This window comes from Protopterus annectens, chromosome 7.part0, assembly GCF_019279795.1.
Source record: "Protopterus annectens isolate FY-2018-M chromosome 7.part0, PAN1.0, whole genome shotgun sequence".
Lineage (NCBI taxonomy): Eukaryota > Metazoa > Chordata > Ceratodontiformes > Protopteridae > Protopterus > Protopterus annectens.
The window spans coordinates 621,797,137-621,821,115 of NC_056739.1; the positions used below are offsets into that span (position 1 = coordinate 621,797,137).

The window sequence follows — 23,979 nt, forward strand, 5'->3', positions numbered from 1 at the left end:
AGGAATATTATCTCTTGAGGGGGTACTAGTTTTGATTTTTTTTTTTGTTTACTGTGTACCCTAGGCAAATTAGCAGTCTTTTTACAAACACCAGATGTTTTAGTAAAATGTCCTTGTTCTCTGCTTGAATAAGGCAGTCATCCAAGTAGGGATATATCTGAATTCTTCTTTGTCTGCAAAAAGCAATTACTGGTTCCAGGCATTTTGTGAAGACCCTGGGCACAGTAGATAAGCCAAAGGGCAGTGCATAGAATTGGTAGTGCATTGTGCCAGCTATGAATCTGAGGCATCTTCTGCAAGATTGACTGATTGGGACATGCAGGTATGCCTCTTTTAGGTCCAAAGTTATGAGCCAAGCCTTCTTGCCTAGCATAGGCAGAAGCTGCTGCAGTGTCTACATTTTGAATTTTGGAACGTCCAGAAAAGTGTTTAGAATAGACAAGTCCAGTATTGTCTCCAGGCTTTGTCCTTTCTGGGTACCAAGAAAAGTCGTGAGTAAAATCCTTGTCCCTGCTCCTGTAGTGGTACTCGCTGAATGGCCCCGATGTCCATGAGGGATGAAACTTGATTTTGTGCCTCTGCCCATTCATTGTGTGGCAGGTCTGGCATGTCTCTTGCTTTTGGCAGGGTGTGATAGTGGAACCTGTAGCCCTGAGACACTATATTCAAGACCCATTTGTCCTGGGTGATCATGTGTCAGTTTTGTGGAAAAAGTGCTAGTTTTCCCCCTAAGGAGCTTCCAAAAGGTAAGTGCTTGGTACTGGTAGAGGAAAGTCATTGAGACAGTTTCCTATAAGGTTGAGATTTGTCTTCTCCGCTTTTGGAGGTAGAAGCACCCCATTGTTTAAGCCTGCATGAGCCTTGGGGCTGGGATCTGCCTCTAGGGTGTCTGTACCTGCCTCTTTGTGGCCTGTCTGACACTGGAAAGGACCAATTTTATGAAGGCCAGTTCCTGCTAAATCTGGGTGGCTGTACCTGTAAGAAATCCTTAACTGTCTGCATAGATTTTGCTTTATCCTCCATTTTCTTCAACACCTCTTCTGCCTTAACACCAAACAAAGTATCATGGTGTAACGGAGCATCTAATAATTTTGCTTTAACATGATCACGCAGATTCTGTTCCTTTAGCCAAGCATGCCTCCTAATCACAGAACCCATTACAGCGGCCCTACAAGAGGCCTCCAAAGAATCAAAACCACACTGCAAAGTATGTTTTCCCACTTGTTCAGCTGCATGCAATAAATCCTGCATTTCCTTGTTAATTGGACATTCAGAGTTAGTCAACATTTTCTGTCTTAATAGTGACATTAGGTATTGCTGATATTTAAGCATATGAAATTGATAATTTAAGGCCCTTACAGCCAAAGCAGCAGAAGTGTAAACTTTTTTCCCCCCATCTGTCCAGTGCCCTTGAATCTCTATCAGAGGGGACAGGATTTTTAGCAGTAGAAGCTTAGACTCCCTTAGGACCCTGGGATATGGTTTCTGGGTCTGCAGCAGGGTTTTTATATAGAAATTTATGGGAATCTGGGACCCTGTAGTATCTATCTGGCTTAACCGGTGCAGGGGGTATAGAGTCTGGAGACAGGCCGGACTCTGGAAAACATCATCTACAATGTCCAGAACAGGGGGCATAGCAAGGGGCCTGTGCTGAGGAAGTAAAAGAAAATCTCTGAGCCTTTTCTTAGATTCTGAGTATTCCTGGCTCTTCCAATGAAAGTGCTCCCTCATGGTATGCAGGGTTTCCCCAAAGGAGAAATCTTCAGGAGGAGAAGCTGAAGGAATAGATTCTTCAGCATCAGAATCCTCATAGGGAGGAAGAGAGTATTCCTGATCGGAGGAGGAATCAGAGGAAATGGAAACCTGATCTGAAGATTCATATTATCTCTCTCTTGCCTAGGCCTCTTATCAGGAGGGGGATCGGAACCCCTGATCTATGTAATAAGGTCTTCGGCCATTTTGAGCATCTGTTTTTTGGGCATGGAAGCCTGTCCTGGAGAAAGCTGTACTTGTTTCTTTGTCTTTAGAGCTGCTTTAGTCTTTGGTTTAGTAGCTGAAGATGGCTTTACATATAACTGAGTTGGTGTGAAAACACCCTCAGAAGCCGATGCCTGCACAGCGGCTCTGGACCCATCTGAGGGAATTGTTTCTGAGGATCCAATACCTTGAGTTTCCAGAGGCCCAGTCGGCTCCACATGGGAGTCGGAAGCGGCCTGCGGCTCTGACGTAGTGGGCGTCAGGGGCTGCAAAAGCACCTCACTGAAAACCGGCGAACGACGACTAGCTTAGCGGAAGCCTCATCGTCGGTTTTGGACCTTGGATGCCTGTCCTTGTCTTTGTCCTTGCGTTTTTTAGAAACTCCGGTCCTCTGTTGTTCCGACAGCATTGTATAATTGAATCTACGGCCCAAGTAATGAAATGCAAAATCATACTGATGCTTTATAGTGCGTTGGTTAAATCTAGCACAAAACCAACAACAAACAACGTCATGGTCAGGGCCTAGGCAAGGAATACAGTAAGACTGAAAATCCTTATGAGGTATTTGCTTCCCACAAGAAATACAATTGTTAACTTTTTCTGACATCGGACTGGAGCAAGAAAAAAGTTTCCCCAATGGGGTACTTAGCTTTAATGAAGACTTCGGATCTGAAATTTGATTTAGAAAATCTCAGCAGTCGGCCGACCGGCACTTGCGAACTGCTTTTGCTTCGGGCACCGCGCGGCAAGAAAGACTGAAGAAAATGGCATCGGCTGCATCTTTTATACCCCTGATGCACTGATGTCAGGGAAGAGGCAACAGCAACAGACGCCGGACCAGGACTTTGGAATTCAGGCCAACTGCGGGTAGCCTGCCAGCAGGATAACCCAAGTGTAATGACTGCAATAGTGAAACACGATGAACATCTAGTTCCCTAGGGCTTTTAAGAGGAGGGGAAGACCAGACAAGGAATGCACAGACACCCCCTTGATGATGATTTAAAGGCATTAAAGCATTAAACAATCCCTAAGAAAAGCTATGTATGTATGTATTGACATTTGATTACCAGGAAAGTCCCACTGGGTAGAAGCCCATTTATAGCACAGGCCCAGGGAGAAAAGCTCCAAATTACTACAAAACATTTTAACAACAATAATTTTACACTCTTCAAACATAAAATAAAAACATCTGCAGTTTAAATAATCCATTCATTACCGTTTAAATAATCAATCCATTACACCTAACCCACAAGGCACAGACCAGGAGAACCCAAAGCACACTGCCAATGCATTTAATACATTTTTCACTAAGGCCATTCAAACACTTGCCAGTCACCTGTCACCTAATAATTTCACTTTACCTATCTCTAACAGAACTCCACCCCCTCCATTTCTCTTCCAGCCTGTCCCTACAACATATATTCTTTCCCTTATCCAAAAACTTAAACCTTGCTCTCCTTCAGCAGACCAATTACCAGCTGAATATCTACAGAAATCAGCCAAATCCATCGCCTATCCCATTTCCATTCTGATTAACATAACCATTAGTGAAGGACACATCCCAAGCATCTGGAAAGTCTCCCAGATTATCCCCCTTCATAAAGGTGGAAACTCTACTGAATTCTCCATCTACCGTCCCACAGCCCTACTTTCACCTTTGGCACAACTAATGGAAAAATGCATCCATAAGCAACTGCTAGACCACCTAATCCAAAATACCTTACTTTCCAGCTGTCAACATGGTTTCAGACCTTCCCACAGCACTACTACTGCCCTCCTTTCCTTTACTGACTGTATTAACAAAAACCGAAATGCCAATATGCTTTCCTCAGCACTATTTACCGATCTGTCCAAGGCATTTGATATGGTTAATCACCAAATACTTATTAATATCCTCATATCCCTGTCACTAGATACACTCACTATTAAATGGTTCCAATCCTATTTAGATAACAGACAACAGGCGGTACTTTGGCACAACACTATCTACCCACCTGCCCATTAACATTGGCGTCCCTCAAGGGTCTATATTAGGTCCTCTTCTTTTCTCCATATTTATCAATGACCTTCATCTAGCAATCCCCCAAGCTACATGCATTCAATACGCCGACAATTCTACACTGATATGCACAGCCCCATCCACTTCTAAACTTCACTCCCTTAACCAAGAAGTATTTAATACAGTAGAAAGTACAGTTTTGTATCTACCATAAATGTAGATGTTCGAGTGTCTTCACTGCTGCAGTCATTACACTTAGGTTATCCTGCCAACAGGTAGTCCCGCAGTCGGCCAGAGTTCCAAAGTCTTGGTCCGGCGTCGGTTGCTGTCACTTCTTCCCTGACGTCAGTGCACCAGGGGTATATAAGATGCAGCTGACGCCATTTTCTTCAGGTTTTTCTTGTCCCAAATGTCAGGTGCCCCCATCTCTGATCAGTATTAGCAAGAAACTTCGATCCCTCATAAAATCATCAAAGGCCAGTTTTGAAAGAAAAATTGCCCTAGACACTTAAGATAATCACAAGGCCTTCTTTAGTTATGTCAGGAACATGGGTGGAAACTCCCAGACATGCTCTGAATTGTTGCATAACGGTACAAAATATACCAAACCTACAGACATAGCCAACATCCTGGCAGACAGATTCAGCGCAAACTTCTCCCCCCCTTCCCCCCCCAAAGGAGCAAATGCCTACCCCAACTGAATGTAACCTCCCTGACATTACAGATGCACAGGTGAAAGCTGCCCTCTCCAAAGCAAAAAACACAGCATCTATGGGACCGGATGGTGTCCCAGGCTGTGTCTTACACGAGCTCCAAGAAGAACTGAACCCTCACATTAAGTCACTGTTCAAACTTAGCCTTACTACAGGATATGTACCCAAAGAATGGCATACAGCTACAGTGGTCCCACTCCACAAAGGTGGTGCCACAACTGACCCCGGCAACTATCGCCCCATAAGCCTGACTAGTCTGGTCTGTAAAGCTATGGAGTGTATTATCATGAAACTCATAAACAAAGACATTGGGAGCCTCCAGACACTGGACCCTACCCAATTTGGCTTTAAGGGCAGATCTTGCCTCTTAAACCTAGCTGATTTCTTTGAAACCGTTACCAAAGCCATAGATGAGGGCAGGGTAGTCCACACAGCCTAACTGGACCTCGCAAAAGCCTTCAACACAATACCCCACTCGGGCATCATAAATAAGCTTACCAGCTTAAATATCAACACCTATATCACAAGATGGGTTGCAAACTGGCTCAGAGATAGAACCCACATGGTCAGAATCACAGGTGCCATGTCTGAATCCAAACCAGTTACAAGTGGCATCCCACAGGGCTCAGTTTTGGGACCTCTCTTGTTTGGTATATACTTCTCTGAGGTTCAGGCTAACACGGGGGGATTATGGCTGTCAAAGTTCGCAGATGACTGCAAACTGGGGGCCATAATTGAATCTCCAGCTGACACAAGCATCCTCCAAAAGGGTCTCACAGAGATGGATGCTTGGTGCCAAAGCCACGGCCTCAAGCTAAATGCTAAAAAGTGCATAGTCATCCCCTTTGGGAAAAACAAGGTGCCTACAAATTACCACATAGGTGGTAATCCATTAAGTATGGAAGAAGTAATTAGAGATTTGGGGACCAACGTAGATAGTAATCTCTCCTTTGATAATCACGTTGCCAAAGTGGTTAGAAAGACCTTCTATATAGCCCACCTTATCACGAAAGGGTTCGCACCTAGATCAAGAGAGGTCACTGTGCCCCTCTACTCATCACTCATCAGGCCCATAATTGAATACAATGCCCCTTTAGGGATGTACCTTACCCGACAGCTGCAGCAACTGGAGAGACCCCAAAAGTACCTCACCAAGAGGATCATGGGCTACAAACAGATGTCCTATGCAGCTCGACTAAAGAAACTCCAGCTCTACTCAGTTGCTTACTGCCTACTCAGAGGCGATCTATGCCTGACGTACAAAGCCATGTCAAACCCAGAATTAATGAACATGCTCCACCTCAAAAAATCCAAGTCCCTTAGAGCTACACGCTCCAGGGACCTAAACCTCAGCACAAAAATAAATAGGACATGCTGGAGGGACAGATTCATTTCCCAGAGGCTCTCCTCACTCTGGAATAGAATCCCAATTCATGTTAGACATAGCCCCTCGCTGACCCTCTTCAAGCGAAATCTGGACGCGTGGATGGGAAATCGCAAATTCACCCCTGGGATCTCTTCTGTGTCCCTGCTAGACAGAGGCACAGTAAACTAATCTTAAAAGGGTACCTTCTGTGACCTACTTTACAGAGGCACAGTAGGCTAATCTAATAGAGAGACGGGAGCGAAATACACTCTGGCTAGGCTTATAAATGCCCTAGGGCAGATAGCCTAGTATCTACCTATGAACCTATAATACATATTGCTAATAAAGCATACATGAAAAATAAAACCAAAAAGTTGAGCTACCAGCAAATACACCACATAGGTAGTATAGGGTAGAAAAGTGTAGATAAGTCCTAGCTAAGAAAGAGGGGATGGAGGGAGGGTAACCTGGACTGCAGCAGTCAAGACACTCGAACATCTACATGGTAGGTAGAAAAATGTTAACCGCGGTGGTGGTGCTGTGGTAGCGTTGTCGCCTCACAGTAAGACGCTGACCGGTTTGACTCTCAGCTAGAGCGTCTTCTGCGTGGAGACATGCGTGAATGGGCATACCTTCATTGAAGGTTGTGCCTTAGGGCTGGCAACTCAGCACACAAAAATAAACTGCCAATCATTAGCGGACAGGAGTTCCTCTGTGGCGACCCCTAACTGGGAAAAGCCAAAAGACACAACAACAAAATTGTACTGTGTTCATCGTGTTTCACTGCTGCAGTCATTACACTTGGGTTGAATCCCAAAGCTGAGTCAGGGTGGCTGGATCTAGAGAGGATCTGGTGTGGCTATGAGGCCCTGCAGCACTGCAGTGGCAAAGCCTGCTCTGGATCTGCAGTAAAGAGGCAAGTGGTAATGCTTGGTAAAGGTGTGCACTGAACTCCAAGTTGCAGCTTCCAAAATGTCCTTGGTAGGTGGTACTCTAAGATAGGCAGTAGAAGTTGCAGTTGCCCTGGTAAAATGTGGTCTAATGTTGGATGGTACCGGCTTCCCATGCTGTGTGTAGCAGAACCGGATACAGTTTCCTATCCACTTTGAAATGGTCTGCTTTGAAATAGCCTTTCCCTGTGATCTTGCACCATAGGATACAAACAGTTGCTCAGTTTTCCTGAAAGCTTTTGTTTTGTCCAAGTAGAAGCGTAATTGTCTGTGTATGTCCAAGGAATGTAGAATTCTCTCCCCTTTATTCTGGGGATTTGGATAAAATGTTGGCAAGTGAATAGTTTGGTTAAGAGCCACACTGGATACCACCTTAGGCATAAATGAAGGATTTGTTCTTAAGGAAACCCTGTCTTGGTGAAAAATGATGAAGGGCTCCACTGCCATTAGTGCCTGTAGTTCTGAGACTCTTCGTGCTGAGATTATTGCCAGTAGCAGGGCAGTTTTCCATGATATATATTTTATTTCTGCTGTATTGGCTGGCTCAAAAGGAGGTAAAGTGAGTTTTACCAAGACAAAGTTGAGGTCCCAAGTAGGTGCTGGTGCTCTCCGGGGCAGCCTTATGTTTTTAGCCCCTCTGAGGTACTGCTTTAGCAATGGATGAGAGTAAATAGGAGGATCTGTGTTGTAATGAGCCGAGATGGCAGAAGCGTGGATCTTAATGGATGAGAAGGATAGCCCTTTGTCCAGCATCTCAGTTAAATATTGTAATATCTGAGGAATGTTAGGGACAAGAGGGTCAAGGCTTTGAGCCTGGTTCCAGGCACATAATCTCTTCCACTTTTCTGAATAAGATTTCCTGGTGCTAGGCCTCCTGGCCTCCAAAATGACATCCATAACAGCTTTAGAGAGAGGTGTTGCCTGTTTGGCTAATGAATCTGCCATGCAGCCAGGGATAAGGTTTTGAGCTGACTGTGCAGGATCTGATTGTTTTGTTGAGTCAGAAGGTGTGGAATTTGAGGCAAAATCCAAGGTGGGCCTTGAGCTAAGTTCTTTAAGACTGGGTACCAATGTTGTCGTGCCCAGTCTGGAGCAATTAGAATCATCTGTGGTTTTTCTTGTCTGGCTTTTAGGAGAACCTTCGAAAGGAGAGGCAGAGGAGGGACGGCATAAACATGTAGGCCTTTCCAGCTGAACGAAAGAGCATCCACTTTCCATGCTTGTGTGATAAGTCCTTGTGCAGAATTTTTGTAGTTGGCAGTTCAGTGGGGAGGCAGAGAGATCTATGTCCGGGCACCCCCATGTTTGCATTATCATGCTGAAAACTTGTGGATTTAATTTCCACTCATGAGGATCCATGATGTTTCTGCTTAGTTTGTCTGCCAGAGTATTTTTCTTTCCTGGCAGGAATTGTGCTTGCAGATGAACTTGATAAGTTAGAGCTGTGTTCCACAAGGTCATGGCTTGTCTGCAAAGGGGGTAAGAATGAGTGCCCCCTTGCTTGTTTATGTATCACATTACTGTGGTGTTGTCTGTCTTTAAAAGTAATTGTCCTGGATGCAGAAGGTCCTTGAAAGCTGTTAGGGCATTTTGTACAGCCAACATCTCTTTTTGATTGATGTGTAGATGCAGTTGGTCTGTGGTCCATTTGCCCTGAATACATTTTCCTGCCATGTGTGCTCCCCAGGCGTAATCCGAAGCATCTGTTAGAGTCTGCCTGGCTGTGGGTAGAGTGAAAGGCTGACCCTTGTTGAGGTGACATGCCTGTGCCCACCATCGAAACTCCTGTTGCAGGCAGGGAATTAGTGGTATTTCCGTTTCCATGCTGTGTGAGTGTTGAGTCTAAACACTTTTTAGGTACCATTGTTGTAATTTCCTCATATGCAGACTGGCATATGGAATTAGAAGTATGCAGGATGCCATGAATCCCAAGGCCTGCAGAATTTTTCTTGCAGGGAGTTGGGACTTTGTTGCCATCAATTGAAAATACTGAGTCAGTTGTCCTTGTTTGTCTGGCGTGAGATAAGCCATCTGGGCCGTTGTATTTAAGCTGGCACCCAGGAATATTATCTCTTGTGAGGGCACTAGTTTTGATTTATTTTCGTTTACTGTGTACCCTAGGCAACTTAATAACTTTTTTACAAACGTCAGATGCTTTAGAAGAATGTCCTTGCTCTCTGCTTGAATCAGGCAGTCTTCCAGATATGGATATATTTGAATTCCTTTTTGTCTGCAAAATGCAATTACTGGTGCCAGGCACTTTGTGAAGACCCTGGGTGCAGTAGATAAGCCAAAGGGCAGTGCAGAGAATTGGTAGTGCATTGAACCAGCTATGAATCTGAGGTATCTTCTGCAATTTTGTCTGATAGGGACATGCAGGTATGCCTCTTTGAGGTCCAAAATAACAAGCCAAGCTTTCTTGCCCAACATGGGAAGGAGCTGCTGTAGTGTCAACATTTTGAACTTCGGAACATCCAGGTAAGTATTTAGAGTGGAATGGTCTAGAATGGGTCTCCAGGCTTTGTCCTTTCTGGGTACCAGGAAGAGTCTTGAGTAAAAAACCTTGTCCTTGTTCCTACTGAGGTACTTTCTGAATAGCTCTCATGCCCATGAGGGCTGTAATTTGTTTTTGTGCCTCTGCCCATTGATTTTGTGGCAGGTCTGGCATTCTTTTTAACCTTGGTAAAGTGTAAAAGTGGAACCTGTAAACTTGAGACACAACATTCAGCACCCATTTGTCCTGGGTGATTGTTTGCCAGTTTGTGAAAAAAGTGCTAGTTTCCCCCCTAAGGGAGCTGCCAACAGGGTAGAATTTGGCATTGGAAGGGGAAAGCCATTGAGATTGTTTCCTGTAAGGTTGTGACTTATCCTCACCTCCTTTGGGTGTTGAAGCATCCCACTGTCTTTGTAAGATCCTTGGGGCTGAGATTTGCCTCTTAGGCGTCTGTATCTGCCTCTTTGTGGCCTGCCTGACACTGGAAAGGACCAATTTTTTTGTAGGCCAATTTCTGCTAAATCTTGGTGGCTGTACCTGTAAGAAATCCTTCACTGTTTGCATAGATTTTGCCTTATCCTCCATTTTCTTTAAAACCTCCTCAGCTTTAACACCAAATAAAATATCTTGCTGTAAAGAAGCATCTAATAATTTTGCCTTGACATGATCAGGTAAGGTTTGTTCCTTTAACCAAGCATGCCTTCGAATCACAGATCCTGTAACTGCTGCTCTACAAGAAGCTTCTAATGAATCAAAACCACATTGCAAAGTATGTTTTCCCACTTGTTCAGCTGCATGCAATAAATCCTGCATTTTCTTAAAATCAGGTTGTTCTGCACTTGTACTCATTTTCTGTTTTAACAGAGACATTAAATATTGTTGGTATTTAAGCATGTGAAACCGGCAGTTTAAAGCCCTCACTGCTAAAGTTGCAGAAGTGTAAACTTTCTTCCCCCATCTGTCTAATTCTCTGGAATCCCTGTCAGAGGGAACTGGATTTTTAGCCATGGAAGCCTTTACCCCTTTGGGACCCTGGGATATAGTTTCTGGGTCAGCAACAGGGTTTTTATAAAGAAATTTGAGAGAGTCAGGGACTCTGTAGTACCTGTCTGGCTTGACTGGAGCAGGGGGTAAAGAATCTGGATTTAAACTGGATTCAGAGAACACATCGTCCACAATATCCAACACTGGCAGAATAGCAAGGGGCCTGTGTTGAGGCAATAAAAGAAAATCTCTGAGCCTTTTCTTGGACTCTGAGTAATCCTGAATCTCCCAGTGGAAATGCTCCCTCATAGTGTGCAAAGTTTCCCCAAAAGAGTAATCCTCAGGAGGAGAGGCTGAAGGAATAGATTCTTCAGCATCAGAGTCCTCATAGGGGGGGTAAGGAATATCCCTGGCCTGAAGAGGAATCAGAATAAATTGAAACCTGATCAGAGGAATCATAGTCTGTATCCTGCCTAGGTCTTTTATCAGGAGAGGGATGAGTATCCCGGATCAGAGTAATTAAGTCTTCGGCCATTTTGAGCATCTGCTTTTTCGGCATGGAGGCCTGTCCAGGTGAATGCTGTACTTGCTTCTTTGTCTTTAAAGTTGCTTTAGACTTGGCTGTAGATGCAATGGTAAGTTGAGTAGGTTTGAAAACACCCTCAGAAGCCGAAGCCTTCTCAGCGGCTCCAGACCCATCTGAAGGGTTAGTCTCCATAGGCCCAACACCTTGACTATCCAGAGGCCTAGGTAGCTCCACATGGGAGTCGGTTGTGGCCTGTGGCTCTGAGGTAGCGGGTGTCAGGGGCTGCGAAAGCGCCTCACTGAGAACCGGCAACTGGCCTAGAAGAGGCTTTGTCGTCAGTTTTGGGCCTTGGATGCCTGTCCTTATCCTTATCTTTGCGTTTTTTGTGAATTGCGGTCGTCGGTTGTTCCGACGGCATGGTATAATTAAACCTTCGGCCAAAATAATGGCGTGCAAAATCAAACTGACGTTTAATAGTGTGTTTGTTAAATCTAGCACAAAAGTGACAACTAGTGACGTAGTGATCTGGGCCTAGGCACGGAATACAGTAAAATCCTTATGAGGTATTTGCTTCCCACAACAAATACAGTTATTAACTTTTTCTGACATCGGTCTGAGCAAGAAAACGTTTCCCCTACGGGGTACTTAGCTTTACTGAAGACTTCGGATCTGAAATCAAATTTGAAATCTCAAGTGTCAGCCGACCGGCACTTGCGAACTGCTTTTGCTTCGGGCACCACGCGGCAAGAAAGACTGAAGAAAATGGTGTCGGCTGCATCTTATACACCCCTGGCACACTGACGTCAGGGAAGAAGCGACAGCAACCGACGCCGGACCAAGACTTTGGAACTCTGGCCGACTGTAGGACCTCCTGACGGCAGGATAACCCAAGTGTAATGACTGCAGCAGTGAAACACGATGATCATCAGTGGTTTACACAACATTGCCTTCTGCTGAACCCCAAAAAAACTAAACTCCTCCTTTTCAATCCTACTCGTAAGACCGTCCCAATAGATTTCTCAGTTACATCCACTAATGGTACTCCCATATCACCTGACCCAACTACCAAACTACTTGGTATTACCATAGACAACAATCTTAACTTTGACACCCACATCAACAATACTATAAAAACCGTTAAAAAAAACTAGGCTCTCTCTACAGAGTCAAACCCTTCCTTTCACCAACAGTCAGAATAACTATTGCTTATACTCATCTAATCTCTACACTCCTCTATGCCTCACCCATATTTACTAATTTATCTAAAAATAACCTCACCAAACTGGACATCTCCTACGATAACATTGCCAGGTTTGCTACTGGCAGCCCATTCAAAACCCACCACTGCTATAATCTTAAACAGCTTGAATGGCTAGAAATTCAGAATCTGCTTAAATTCCACCAACTAACAATTGCCCATAAGACTCTTACCAACCTTCCAGTACTCCTATACTAACTACCCTCATCATTCCCTATAAGAATCTGAAATCCTTGCGCTCATCACACAAACTTCTTGTAAACACCTCTAAATCTAATAACAGGGCTGGGAACTCTCTTTTCAGTAATACTGTTGGAAAATCCTGGAACCTTCTCTCCAGTGAACTTTCCTCAGTTTCCTCCACATCTCTTTTCAAAAACAGACTGAAACTTTTCCTAACACCACATTGGCTACGCCCCTGTACTAAACCTGACTAATCATTTTTCTACTCATAACAGGCACTGCCTACCCACTACTTCCCTACAACTAGTTCTACTTTCCTTACTTGCCACATTACCTTTTTCCTATTCCTTACCCTTCTTTTCATCCCCTAGGCTTACTCATAGCGTGACAACTCTATTTATATAATTATACAATATGCCTCTTTTATAGGTTCATAGGTTTATACTAGGCTATCTGCCCTAAGGCATTTATAAGCCTAGCCCAAAGTTATGTGGCTTACGCCACCCCTTATGTTAGAAATAATGTGCCCATTAGTTTGTTGTGCCTCTGTCCAGCAGTGACACAGAGATGATTCCCGGGGTAAACCTACGATCTCCCATCCACCGGTCAAGATTTCTCTTGAACAGAGCCAGCGAGGTGCTCTGCCTCACATGGACCGGGATTTTATTCCACAGCATGGGGAGTCTCTGGGTGATAAATCTATCCCTCCAGCACGTCCTATTTATATCCGTGCTAAGGTTTAAGTCACTTGCTCTAGTGGTTCTGGTGGATTTGGATTTTTTGAGGTGGAGCATGTCCATTAATTCCGGGTTGGTCATGGCCTTGTATGTCAGGCACAGGTCACCTCTGAGCAGGCGGTATGCAACTGAATAGAGTTGGAGTTTCTTCAGTCTGGCAGTATATGACAGGTTTTGGAGACCCTTTATCCTTTTGGTGAGGAACTTTTGGGGTCTCTCCAATTGCTGCAGGTGTCGGGTGAGATACATCCCGAATGGGGCATTGTACCCGATCATTGGTCTGATAAGTGAAGAGTACAGGGGAACAATGACCTCACTTGATCTGGATGTGAATCCCTTCATGATCAGATGGGCAATGTAGAAGGTCTTTCGAACCACTTTAGCAACGTGAGTGTCAAATGAGAGGTCACTGTCAACCTGGGTACCCAGGTCCCTGATAACCTCTTCTGTGCTTAGTGGGTTGCCACCTATATGGTAGCTTGGGGTTACCTTGTTTTTCCCGAAGGGTATGACTATACACTTTTTTGCGTTTAACTTCAGGCCATGGCTCTGGCACCAGCTATCAGTTTCCATGAGACCCCTCTGAAGGATGTCTGTGTCCGATGTACTATCCATTATGGCACCCAGTTTGCAGTCATCCGCAAACTTTGTCAGCCATAGTCCTCCTATGTTTGCCTGTACTTCTGAGAAGCAGATGCCGAACAATAGGGGGCCAAGGACCGAGCCCTGTGGGACATCACTTGTAACCGGCTTGGAGTCTGACATGGCTCCAGCAACTCTAACCCTGTGGGTTCTGTCCTTTAGCCAGTTTGCAACCCATCTTGTGACATATGGGTTTACATTTAAGCTGGTAAGTTTCTCTATGATACCCAAGTGGGGTATTGTGTCGAAAGCTTTTGCAAGGTCAAGGTAGGCTGTATGGACTGCCTTTCCCTCATCAATGGCCTTGGTAACTGTTTCGAAGAAGTCGACCAAGTTCAAAAGGCAAGATCTTCCCTTGACAAAGCCAAACTGGGTTGGGTCCAAGGTCTGCAAGTCCCCTATGTCCTTGTTTATGAGTTCCATTATGATCCTCTCCATAGCTTTGCAGACCAGGCTTGTTAAGCTTATGGGGCGGTAATTACCAGGGTCCGTAGAGGCACCGCCTTTGTGGAGTGGGACCACAGTTGCCGTACGCCACTCCTTGGGCACATGTCCTGTGGTAAGGCTAAAATTAAACAGCTGCCTTATGTGCGGGTTTAGTTCTTCATTGAGTTCATGTAGCACACAGCCGGGGACACCATCTGGTCCCATTGATGCTGTGTTTTTAGCTTTAGAGAGAGCAGCTTTCACCTGCGCATTTGAGATGTCTGGGAGGCTACACTCTGTTGGGATAGTTATCTCTCCTTTTGGGGGGGAGAGGGGGATGAAGTTTGCGCTGAACCTGTCTGCCAGTATGTTGGCAATGTCTGTGGGTTCAGTGATTTTTGTATCATTATGGACTAATTCTGAGCATATCTGGGAGTTTCCACCCAGGTTTCTGACATAGCTGAAGAAGGCCTTATGATTGTCTTTTGAATCTATGGCAATTTTTTTCTCAAAGTTTGCCTTGGATGATTTTATGAGGGATCGTAGTTTCTTGCTAGTACTGATCAAAGATGCCTTCCCTTTTTGGGATTTTGCTCTATCATGTAATAGCTTTCTCCTCTTATTGTAAAGTTTGTTTATGGCTGGGGTCCACCAGACTGGACGTTTGCCCTTGGTGGAAAGAGTCTTGGTTTTATTTGGAATTGCCTGATCCATGCAGTCCTGAAGGTGTTCATAGAAGGCATTTGTAAGGGCTTCCGTAGATTGGGTTGTGGTTTCCATTGGCTCGGGGGCCTTGAAGGATACCACACCTGTCTTGAGTAGTGTGAAGTTTGCTTCAGAGAAGTTCTTCACTGTGGTCTTTTTTGTTTGGGGTGGGGGCGGGATGTGGATTTCTAGTGAGATTAGTTTATGATCTGATCTCACCAAAGAGGATATACTTCGGTGTGGAGCATTTTGTCCCCATGTTTGTGATGATGAGATCTAGTATATTTTCTCCTCTTGTGGGGACGGTGACTAGTTGTTCCATGGCATTTGAATTTATGAACTCCAGGAACCTTTGGGCTAGAAAGATGGGGCTTGAGTAATGTTCCCAGTCTATATTCGGGTAGTTGAAGTCACCCAATATGATGGTGTTTGGTGATACATTTATACCCTCCAGTGTCTTCAGGAAGGCTGTGTGGGTTTCCTGAGTTTGAGAGGGTGGCCTGCAGCATGCTACAAATTGTAGAGCAGTTTTGCCTATGGTTAACTGCACCTGGATAGTTTCTGATGCTTCATGTGTAGCCACCAACCTGGAGGTGTGGGTATCCTTGATGAATATGGATACACCCCCTCCTTTTGTGGTATGGTCCGGGTTTTGGGGCCGGAACGCATGATATGAGGTAAAACCTGATAGTGCCGTGGTGCTCTCAGGAGCCTTGAACCAGGTTTCAGTCACAGCACAGACATCGATGTTCTCCATACTGAGAAGGGCCTCGGAGTGCGTGCATTTTGAGATTTAGACTTCTGGCATTGAGCAGCATTACCCTCAGTTTCTTCCCATTTTTGTTTTCTAGGGTGGTAGGTTTAGAATTTGAGCCCTGCCTAAAAAAGGCACTATGGGGGTGGCAAGAGCCTTAGCCAATATCTGGAATCCTAGGGGTGACAGGTGCAAGCCGTCCCTTGCGAAGCAGCGTAGCTTGTCAAGCATGTCATCCCAAGCAGACAGACACTGGATCCCCTTTGAATGACACCAGAAATTATGCCAATTGTTAAAGCTGATCATCTTGTCACTATATTGTGGCATCATTCGTGGTGAAGGAAGGATACTGCTCAGGGTCAGGGTCATACCTGCCTGGGCTACATAATCAGAGAGCTCCTCTATGTCTCTTTTCATGTAGTCCAGGGAGGTACGTCTCAGGTTGTTCACACCAGCATGGACAATGACTGTGTCATACTTGTACTTGCCGTGGAGTGACCTGAGTGCTTGTGTTATGTGGCGGATTCTAGCGCCCGATAGGCAGCTTACCGTGACCTTCTCCTTGTTCAGCCTGGTGAGTGGGACGTCAGTGTGTCTGACTATGGAGTCACCTATGACAAGTATGTTTGGTGTTGTATTTGGCCTTAAGGGCAGTGACTGCTTTGCACACTGATTTTGTTTTTTATGTGTTGTGTGGTGTCTTGAGTTTGCAGTTGCTTGGGTGTCTGCTTTGGAGGCCTTTGCTGTTTAGGTAAATTTTTACTCAGAGCCTCCGAGTATGTCTTAGTGTGATTATGTGTTTGATTCAGTGGTGTGGTTGAGTTATGTGAGACTTGTATTGTGGTGTGTGTAGTTGCCTTCTCCTCCTGCCTGGTCTTGCCAGTCCTGAGTTGAGAGAGCTCAGCCTCCAGTTTGGCTAAATAGCTGCATCTCTCGCAAGTGTTAGTGTTATGTGGGAGGAGGAGAGGGTTGTCCGTGTACATGAGGCAATTGTAACATTGCCTCAGAATTCCCAGATTCACCAACTGGGCAGGAGAGGACGCCAGCATCTGACCCTTCAACATGCTAGAAAGAATTATGAGTTGGTATGAGACAGAAAAGTAGAGGGCTTAGCAGGGAAGTGGGCACTCCTGGGGGGGTTTGCAAGTGAGGGATTTGTATAATATAGGAGTGCTTGACCTGCAAAGAAAATGCTTATAAGACAAGGGATATGCTTTTAAGACAAGTGCTGAACTTTTTGAGAAGAAAAAGCAATTTGGAACAAGTGCTGTGCTTTTTAGTGAAGGTGTAAACTGTTTAGGTTCCTAACAGAGCAGTTCTAAGGGAAAAAATTGAAGAACAGACTTTATGGAGCCAGAAAAAGTTTAACCTTCTTAAACCGGCGCTGCCCGATGCTGCTCTAGTGGCAACTCCGCGCTAAATAGCGCTAAAGCACGTTGAGGCATGCTTGATAGCAGGGGCTGGAAAGAAGCAGGAATAGACCCAAAACGGACAATAAAACTAGTTTCAAGTCAGTAACCACTCCTACGGGGGGCAGGGAAGGCTGCTCAATGTTATTCACTGCCACTGATCAACAGAGAGACTTTCCTTTAGCCCAAGCAAAAATGGCCTCACAGAAACTTACAAACAGTTCAGGAAACAGCAAGCCTGTAACTGAACTTTTTTAAATCTCAGAAAAGTGGGAAAAAAGCAAGATTTTTTTTGTTTTTGTTTTTTCAGAGATAGCAGAGGTTCACAGGTAATATCAAGTTATAACAGTGCAGTAAATGACCCCACACAAGAGTGCTAGGTCAAGGACATAAAATATGCAAGTTTTGAGAAAAAAAAACGATTTAAAATTAAGTGCAAACAGGAAATTCAGTAAACAACTTTTGGATGTGCTCTAAATACAGCTACTAATGCAGAAATCAAGTTTAACAAGCCAGAAAATGCTCAAACTAGGCAGCTATGCAGAAAAACTTAGCAAATAAACAGAGAAAAAATACTTAAAATCTCAAAAGTGGCTCCCTTCTTCTCTCAGCGTTTTCTCCTCTTGGTGGGTGCTTCATCAACAGCCAACAAGCCTGAAAAGATTATTATTGTTACTTTCTGTATTCTACCTGTAATTTGCACTGTACCTGCCTACTGCACTGCACAGTATTTCTGCCCTCTCTGTTATTTTTGCATTGTACTTGCCTTTGGCACTGTGAAGTATTTCTATCCTCTTTGATTTTTTCTGGGTTAACTTCTAATGTTCTTTGTAAACATAAATGTATGATTTCCTCTTATCCCAGACCTTATCTCCCAGACTATAGTATATTATTAGACCTGTATTTTTAGTATTGTACCTGAATTTTGAAATGGGAGGTATTTAGACCTCTATGATAATTTCTGTATTAACCTGTAACACAATTGTATGTAAAAATGTTTTTTTGTTATTTTTTGCAAGAAGCTTATCTCCCCGGGCCTCTACTGAAAATGGACATGTATCCAGTTAGACTAGCCCGGTCAACAAATGTAAAATAAAATAAATACAATAAATAAATAAATAATTACAACAAATTAAACATAATATAATATAACACATTGGTTAAGAATCAATACAAGTTACGTGATAATCATTTAATAGAGAAATTTTAGACAGTTTGTAGAGAAATTAAAGGTAGTTGCTCCAATAATGTTCTTTCGGTTTTTCCCGGTTAGGGGTCGCCACAGCGGAACTCTGGTCCGCTAATGATTTGCAGTAGATTTTTACGGTGCCGAGGCACCAGCTCGATGCCCAACCTTCAATGAAGGCATGCCCATTCACATATGCCTTTAGAATGCCACTCAACCACGGGGAGGACATGCAGACTCTACACAGAAGGTGCTCCAGCTGAGAATCGAATGGGAGAACCTCTTGCTGTGAGGTGACAATGCTACCGCTGCACCACCGCAGCTTACTAAAGGTAGTTACTCCAATACAAACAGGAAATGCAATATGAAGTGATGGAAAAAACAGGCTTATGTTATATTAACAGTGAAAGTCAAGCAAGAGAATTTGATAGAAGTAAAACAAACAGGAAATGCAATATGAAGTGAGGGAAAAACAGGCTTATGGTATATTAACAGTGAAAGTAAGGCAAGAGAATTTGATAGAAGTAAGGAAGTAAATGAAGAAGGGAGAGTAAGGAATGAAAAGGTACTTGTTCACATTTAGGGATGTAGTTTATCCTGGTTTTGAGCAAGAACAGAGCCAGATTTTAGACAAAGTCTTTCAGAGTGCTTTTGAAAGATGGGAGGGAGGCTACTGACCTGATAGATACAGGTAAGGAGTTCCAAGTCTTATCAACCTTGTATGAGTACAGACAAAGCACAGTCCTGACATTCTTTCTGGGGATCCTTGACTGCAGGGGAAATATGCTTGGTTTCTGTTTCTTCTTCTGTAGGACTTCGGCTCAAATAACCCTGGGAGGATCAGAACCTTGGTGACACTAAAACGTAGTAGGGATTTCCTCCCTCACTAAGATTTGTTGAATCCCCCTCAGTCCCCCAGATATAATCAGCTGAGGTTTTCCCTCAACGTCCAGAACAGACATTTGTTAAGCCTACAAGGATGTGCAAGAAGTGTGAGCCATGTTGGCCTACAATGGGGTCATGGCACAGGAATCCAAAGCAACTACCAGACAATCCTTCCAGCTCTCATTAGCCTTAAGAGAACCATCAGGGTGAGGCTGGACATCAGCCATATTAGACCTAAGTTTTTTGGCCTTCTTGGCTGAAGGCTGACCCTCGATGGGAAGACTCCATGACAACACCTTGAGCCAACAACTTAAGATGCTGGTTTTCAAGGTAAATAGATAAGGGGGACAGACAACTCTGTGGGGTCTTATTGACAAATGCTTGGCAGTTAGAATACTGCATATGGTTGCGGGAAGCACCCAAACAGAAGTGACACTGGTCATGATGGCCTTTATAGGGAATCTGCCTACCATATTGATATTTTCCTTTTCTAGATGACATGAAACCAACAAACACTAAATAAAAAAGAAAGATGAACCCCAAAGGGGCACTTATCTGAAAAACAGCTTGGTAACCATCACAGAAGAAAGGCGATGACACTGACATTCAATGATGGCATTCAGAATGGCAATTAAGTTCTGTGTGTGCGCATCACATCACATTTATGCCCTATGCCTTCCGTGGAAAGTATATGTCTGATGTATGGTGCCTCTAAGTATTAAAGGCTTTGTTATACAGCCAGATGTTGGGGTATCCTTGGCAGGGGATCTCTTCTGTTAGGAATAATGCAACAGTAATATGGAAAGACATCTTTTGGAATATCTCTACTTAATCTGTAGGAAAAAAGGCTCTTCCCAGGGAAGAATCTAAAAGTTATCCCAGGAAATCAATTTTGTGAGGAGGAATGAGAGAAGATTTCTGAAATTTCACTTGGAAATGCAGACTATGTAGAAGAATATCAATATTTGCTAAGAACTCTTGGCAACTGGAAAAAGACTCTTCAGATGTAAAACAATCATCCTCATATCAAAAATGTGAATGTTTTGAAGTCTGCAAGAATTACTTGAGCCAAACACTTGCAGCAGCAGTTAGTCCAAAGGATAAGAGAGAGAAATTACAAGATTTTCTGTATCTGGCTCACATTAAGAGAAGACTAAATGCTTGCCAACAGGAATATCATAGCAAGCATCTTTTAAGTGTAGTTTTACCATGAACAATATTAAGAATACAGAGGTAATCCCGAGGAACACTAGAGACAAGAGAGGAACCTTAGACGGCCAGGATTCACCCGAGCCCCTCCAGTGAAATGCATAGCGACTAGCTAGAGAGTTTTGTTTTTCCCTAGTGACCAAGTTCACTAAGGCTCCTAACACTATTTTCTGCCTGCATTTAGGATTTAGAAGATACCCTTACTTAAAAATGAATGTTGGAAGATTTGGATCACCCCTTGAATAAGCTTTCTCCTCTCATCAAATCTTTTAAACACCTCAGCTGCAGAAGGGCCAGACAAAACTTCATCCCCCAGGGTAGAATTCAAAATCTGTTTTAACATCTTCAGAAAGATTTTGAGAACACATTCAAGTAAATCTTCTCCTGACTGACCCAGAAGCAGCAGCCCGTGTGCTATTACCAGCAGTGACATAAGACCACCTTATGGCATAATTATATGCGAAGCAGAGAGTAGAGAGGCATCCAAAGGATCTTTTACATTAGAAGAAAAAGGTTAACAGTTAACTTTTACATGATGTCTAAAAAGATGGTAGCAAAAACTTTAACTTGTGAGCCTGGCAGTTTAAAATGTAAAATTTTTAAAATAGCAGAAGAATAAACTTTCTTCCCAAATTTGTCAAAAGCTTTCCCTCTTTGCCAGAGGGAATGGGATTAACATTAGTAATTTATCAAGCTGAGGCAGTTCTGAATAGGGAAATCGGGTGCAGGGTCTGCCTTAAGCTTATATAACTATTTTTGAGTCTAGGATACCCTGTGTAAGCTCTTAGACGGGCAAGAAGCTGACTGTCAGGTAAACTTAAATTTATTTGAAAAACACTCTGTAAAGCAGATAAAACAGCAAAACAGCTGCAAACTTAAGAATATCCAAATGTAACAAATCATAATACATTTGCTGGGCAAAAGGCATTTCATTCTAATCCCACTGAAAAAAACTTTCATTTTAGCTAAAGTTTCAGAAAAATAAAGGCCATCAGCAGAGCAATCTCAAGCAACAATTTTCTCAGATCACAGGGATAATTGGTTAAGGTCTTTACCTCATGAGCCCAAGATACAAGTTTTGATACTAACTGGATAGGCTAAAAATGGCCTCTCAGGGTACTTAGCCCACTACTCAGTAATGAGCCTCTTTGTACAAGAACTGCCCTTGATGATAATAGTGCTTGACTAAACCAAACTCAACATATATGCTCACTTCATTAGTAAGTTATTTAAGGAAATCAGCTCAACAACATAATTCAAGGGACCATACTCCTGTATTTTAGACACTGCCACTGCTGAGTATAAGGCTCTTTTTATGGTTCTGTCTTAATTCCCTACATCTTTTAATCAAGCTACGCACACACCGCCTTCTTAAACTTCTACTCACTCACAAGGTAAAATGGGCTTCTCAAAAATAATGTTGGCTACCTACAATACCCTTCTGTATGACATTATAAACATCAAAAACCTTCCAACTTTCAGCTAAAAACAGAATGGGGTGACTGAGGGACAAATGTAAATGCATATACACTTCAGATAATGGTTACATTTTCAACATCCACTGATCTCCGCTGAAAATGTCTAATCCAGCTTCAAAATTCTATTAAACAATAGAATTACTACTACTAGTGTTTCAGTTTTCTTTAATGGGACAAATAAATAAACACAATATTACAAATACAGATGTATAACTTAAGGAAGGTCTTTAGTAGGAAAGTCCTCAATATGTACTCTCAAACTATTTTTTGTATTCTTATTTTATATTCTGAGTACTTGCACAGAAAGTATTTTGGCTGTAATGCAACTTGTATCTGTATATTTTTCATGCTCTTATTCAAATGTACCACCTTTACTTAAACTGTTGTTGCCTCTGGCCCAGGGGCAAAGCTAATAAGCATCCTCAGATCAGCTCACTTATCCAGTTAACAAAGAATGAAAAATAAAAACAAGCCAATTCAACAAGGGGCTACCAGTAAATTGAGCTACATGGATTCGCCAAGACCTCTGACTCAGTCCTCCAAAGATGGCTGCTAGGAAAAACTGCAGGGGTTTTGATAGGATCAACAATGAGGAAATTAAGTGATCGGTGGTTGAAGGTAGGGGCACAGAGGTTTGTGATGAGAGAGATTAAGTCAGCAATAAGGGAAGAGAGTTAAACATAAATAAATATACATTGTTCCATGAACACTCAAAGAAAACTCGGTGTTATCTCATCAAATGTAATACAACTGCCATCAAACACTGACCTTTACTACAAGATCTGGAATCCTGATGACTATATTTTGTTCTCCTGATGAAATTCTGGCCTCTAAAGTCAATGAACATGGCTGCAATACCTATAGAAAAAGAAAAAAAAATGTACACCATAATCAGAATAATTCTGTAGTGATAGCCTGTTTTGGCCTATGACTAGTGATTTTAATATTTATACTTCCTTTCAAGATTAATCTTAAGCACTTCAACAAAACCTTTCAAACATATTTTTGGTCATGTTGCTCCTCGGGTGACTTCAGACCCTGATCCTCTGCCAGCTCTTTTGTCTCTTCCTCCTCATCCTCCAGTTATGTAGCCCCACATAATTTAGTGGGATGAAGTTTTCTCTGGGCAAAGACAGCAATCAATGTATTTGACTGGACGATGGGAGACGGGCAGGGTTTTGGTAACCTCTTCGGCTGACATCACTTTACCAACAGAATTGTTTTTTTAACAGTTGCCCAAATTCACTCACTCTGAGAATTACTGAGTATAACACATTCAAAATGAGGTTCACTTAGGTTCATAGATTAGTAGATTAGTACTAAGCTAACTGCCCTTGCGAGCCATTTTAAGCCTAGCCAATTATCCCTTGTGAGACTCAAACCCTGCACCTTGTGTTTGTAAGGCAAACACTTTAACCATTAGGCCACCCTCCCAACCCCTCATGTACCCATGTACCCAGTCAGCATGTTCATTCCGTGTGGGTGGTAGCCATGTTTTCCTGGGCCAGACAAGAAACAACAGTCCATTCATTCCTGCCCTGGTAACCTCATCATCCCATTCAGCCCATCAGACTTACAGGCACAACCCCTCATGTACCCATGTCAGCTATTTAATGGGCTGTCACTCAGTTACCATGTTTGTACACAAAGTGCCAGGGGCTAGTTCCTGGCACCTACTAAAGGACACTCCTTCTGTGGGCCACACCCGCAATGTCCCTCCACAAAGGGGGTGCTATTAATTTCTTGATTGCTAGCTCCACCCTCAGCACTGTGGCCAATTAAAAGGCCCAAGAACTGATAACAAAATGCACTCAAAGTCTGTTGTCAAAGCACCAGTGAACGTAATAATTATGCCTAAATCACTAAGGAAATGCAAAATCTGAAAATTTATAGGATTAAGTTCTTAGATCTAGCGCTATTAGTTTGAAGCCAACTTTAATAACAACTGTTACTTTTTATGCATCAGCAAACAAAAAAAAAGTTTCTGCAGATAAAAGGCAGCAGCACATATTTATTTCCCTTCAGGATCCCACCTGGTGGCTCCGCCACCTGTACCCAGTCAGCATGTTCATTCCGTGTGGGTGGTAGCCATGTTTTC

General features: G+C 43.3%; 1 protein-coding gene across 1 annotated transcript in view; it reads right to left on the bottom strand.

Annotated features, from left to right (window-relative positions):
* Nucleotides 1-23,979, bottom strand: part of VPS13C (vacuolar protein sorting 13 homolog C) — a 6,956,796-nt gene that overhangs the window by 2,523,216 nt on the left and 4,409,601 nt on the right. Inside the window, exon 53 of the mRNA XM_044076309.1 lies at nucleotides 22,650-22,739. Within this exon, the coding sequence (XP_043932244.1) occupies nucleotides 22,650-22,739 (90 nt within the window). The remainder of the gene's footprint in view (nucleotides 1-22,649; nucleotides 22,740-23,979) is intronic.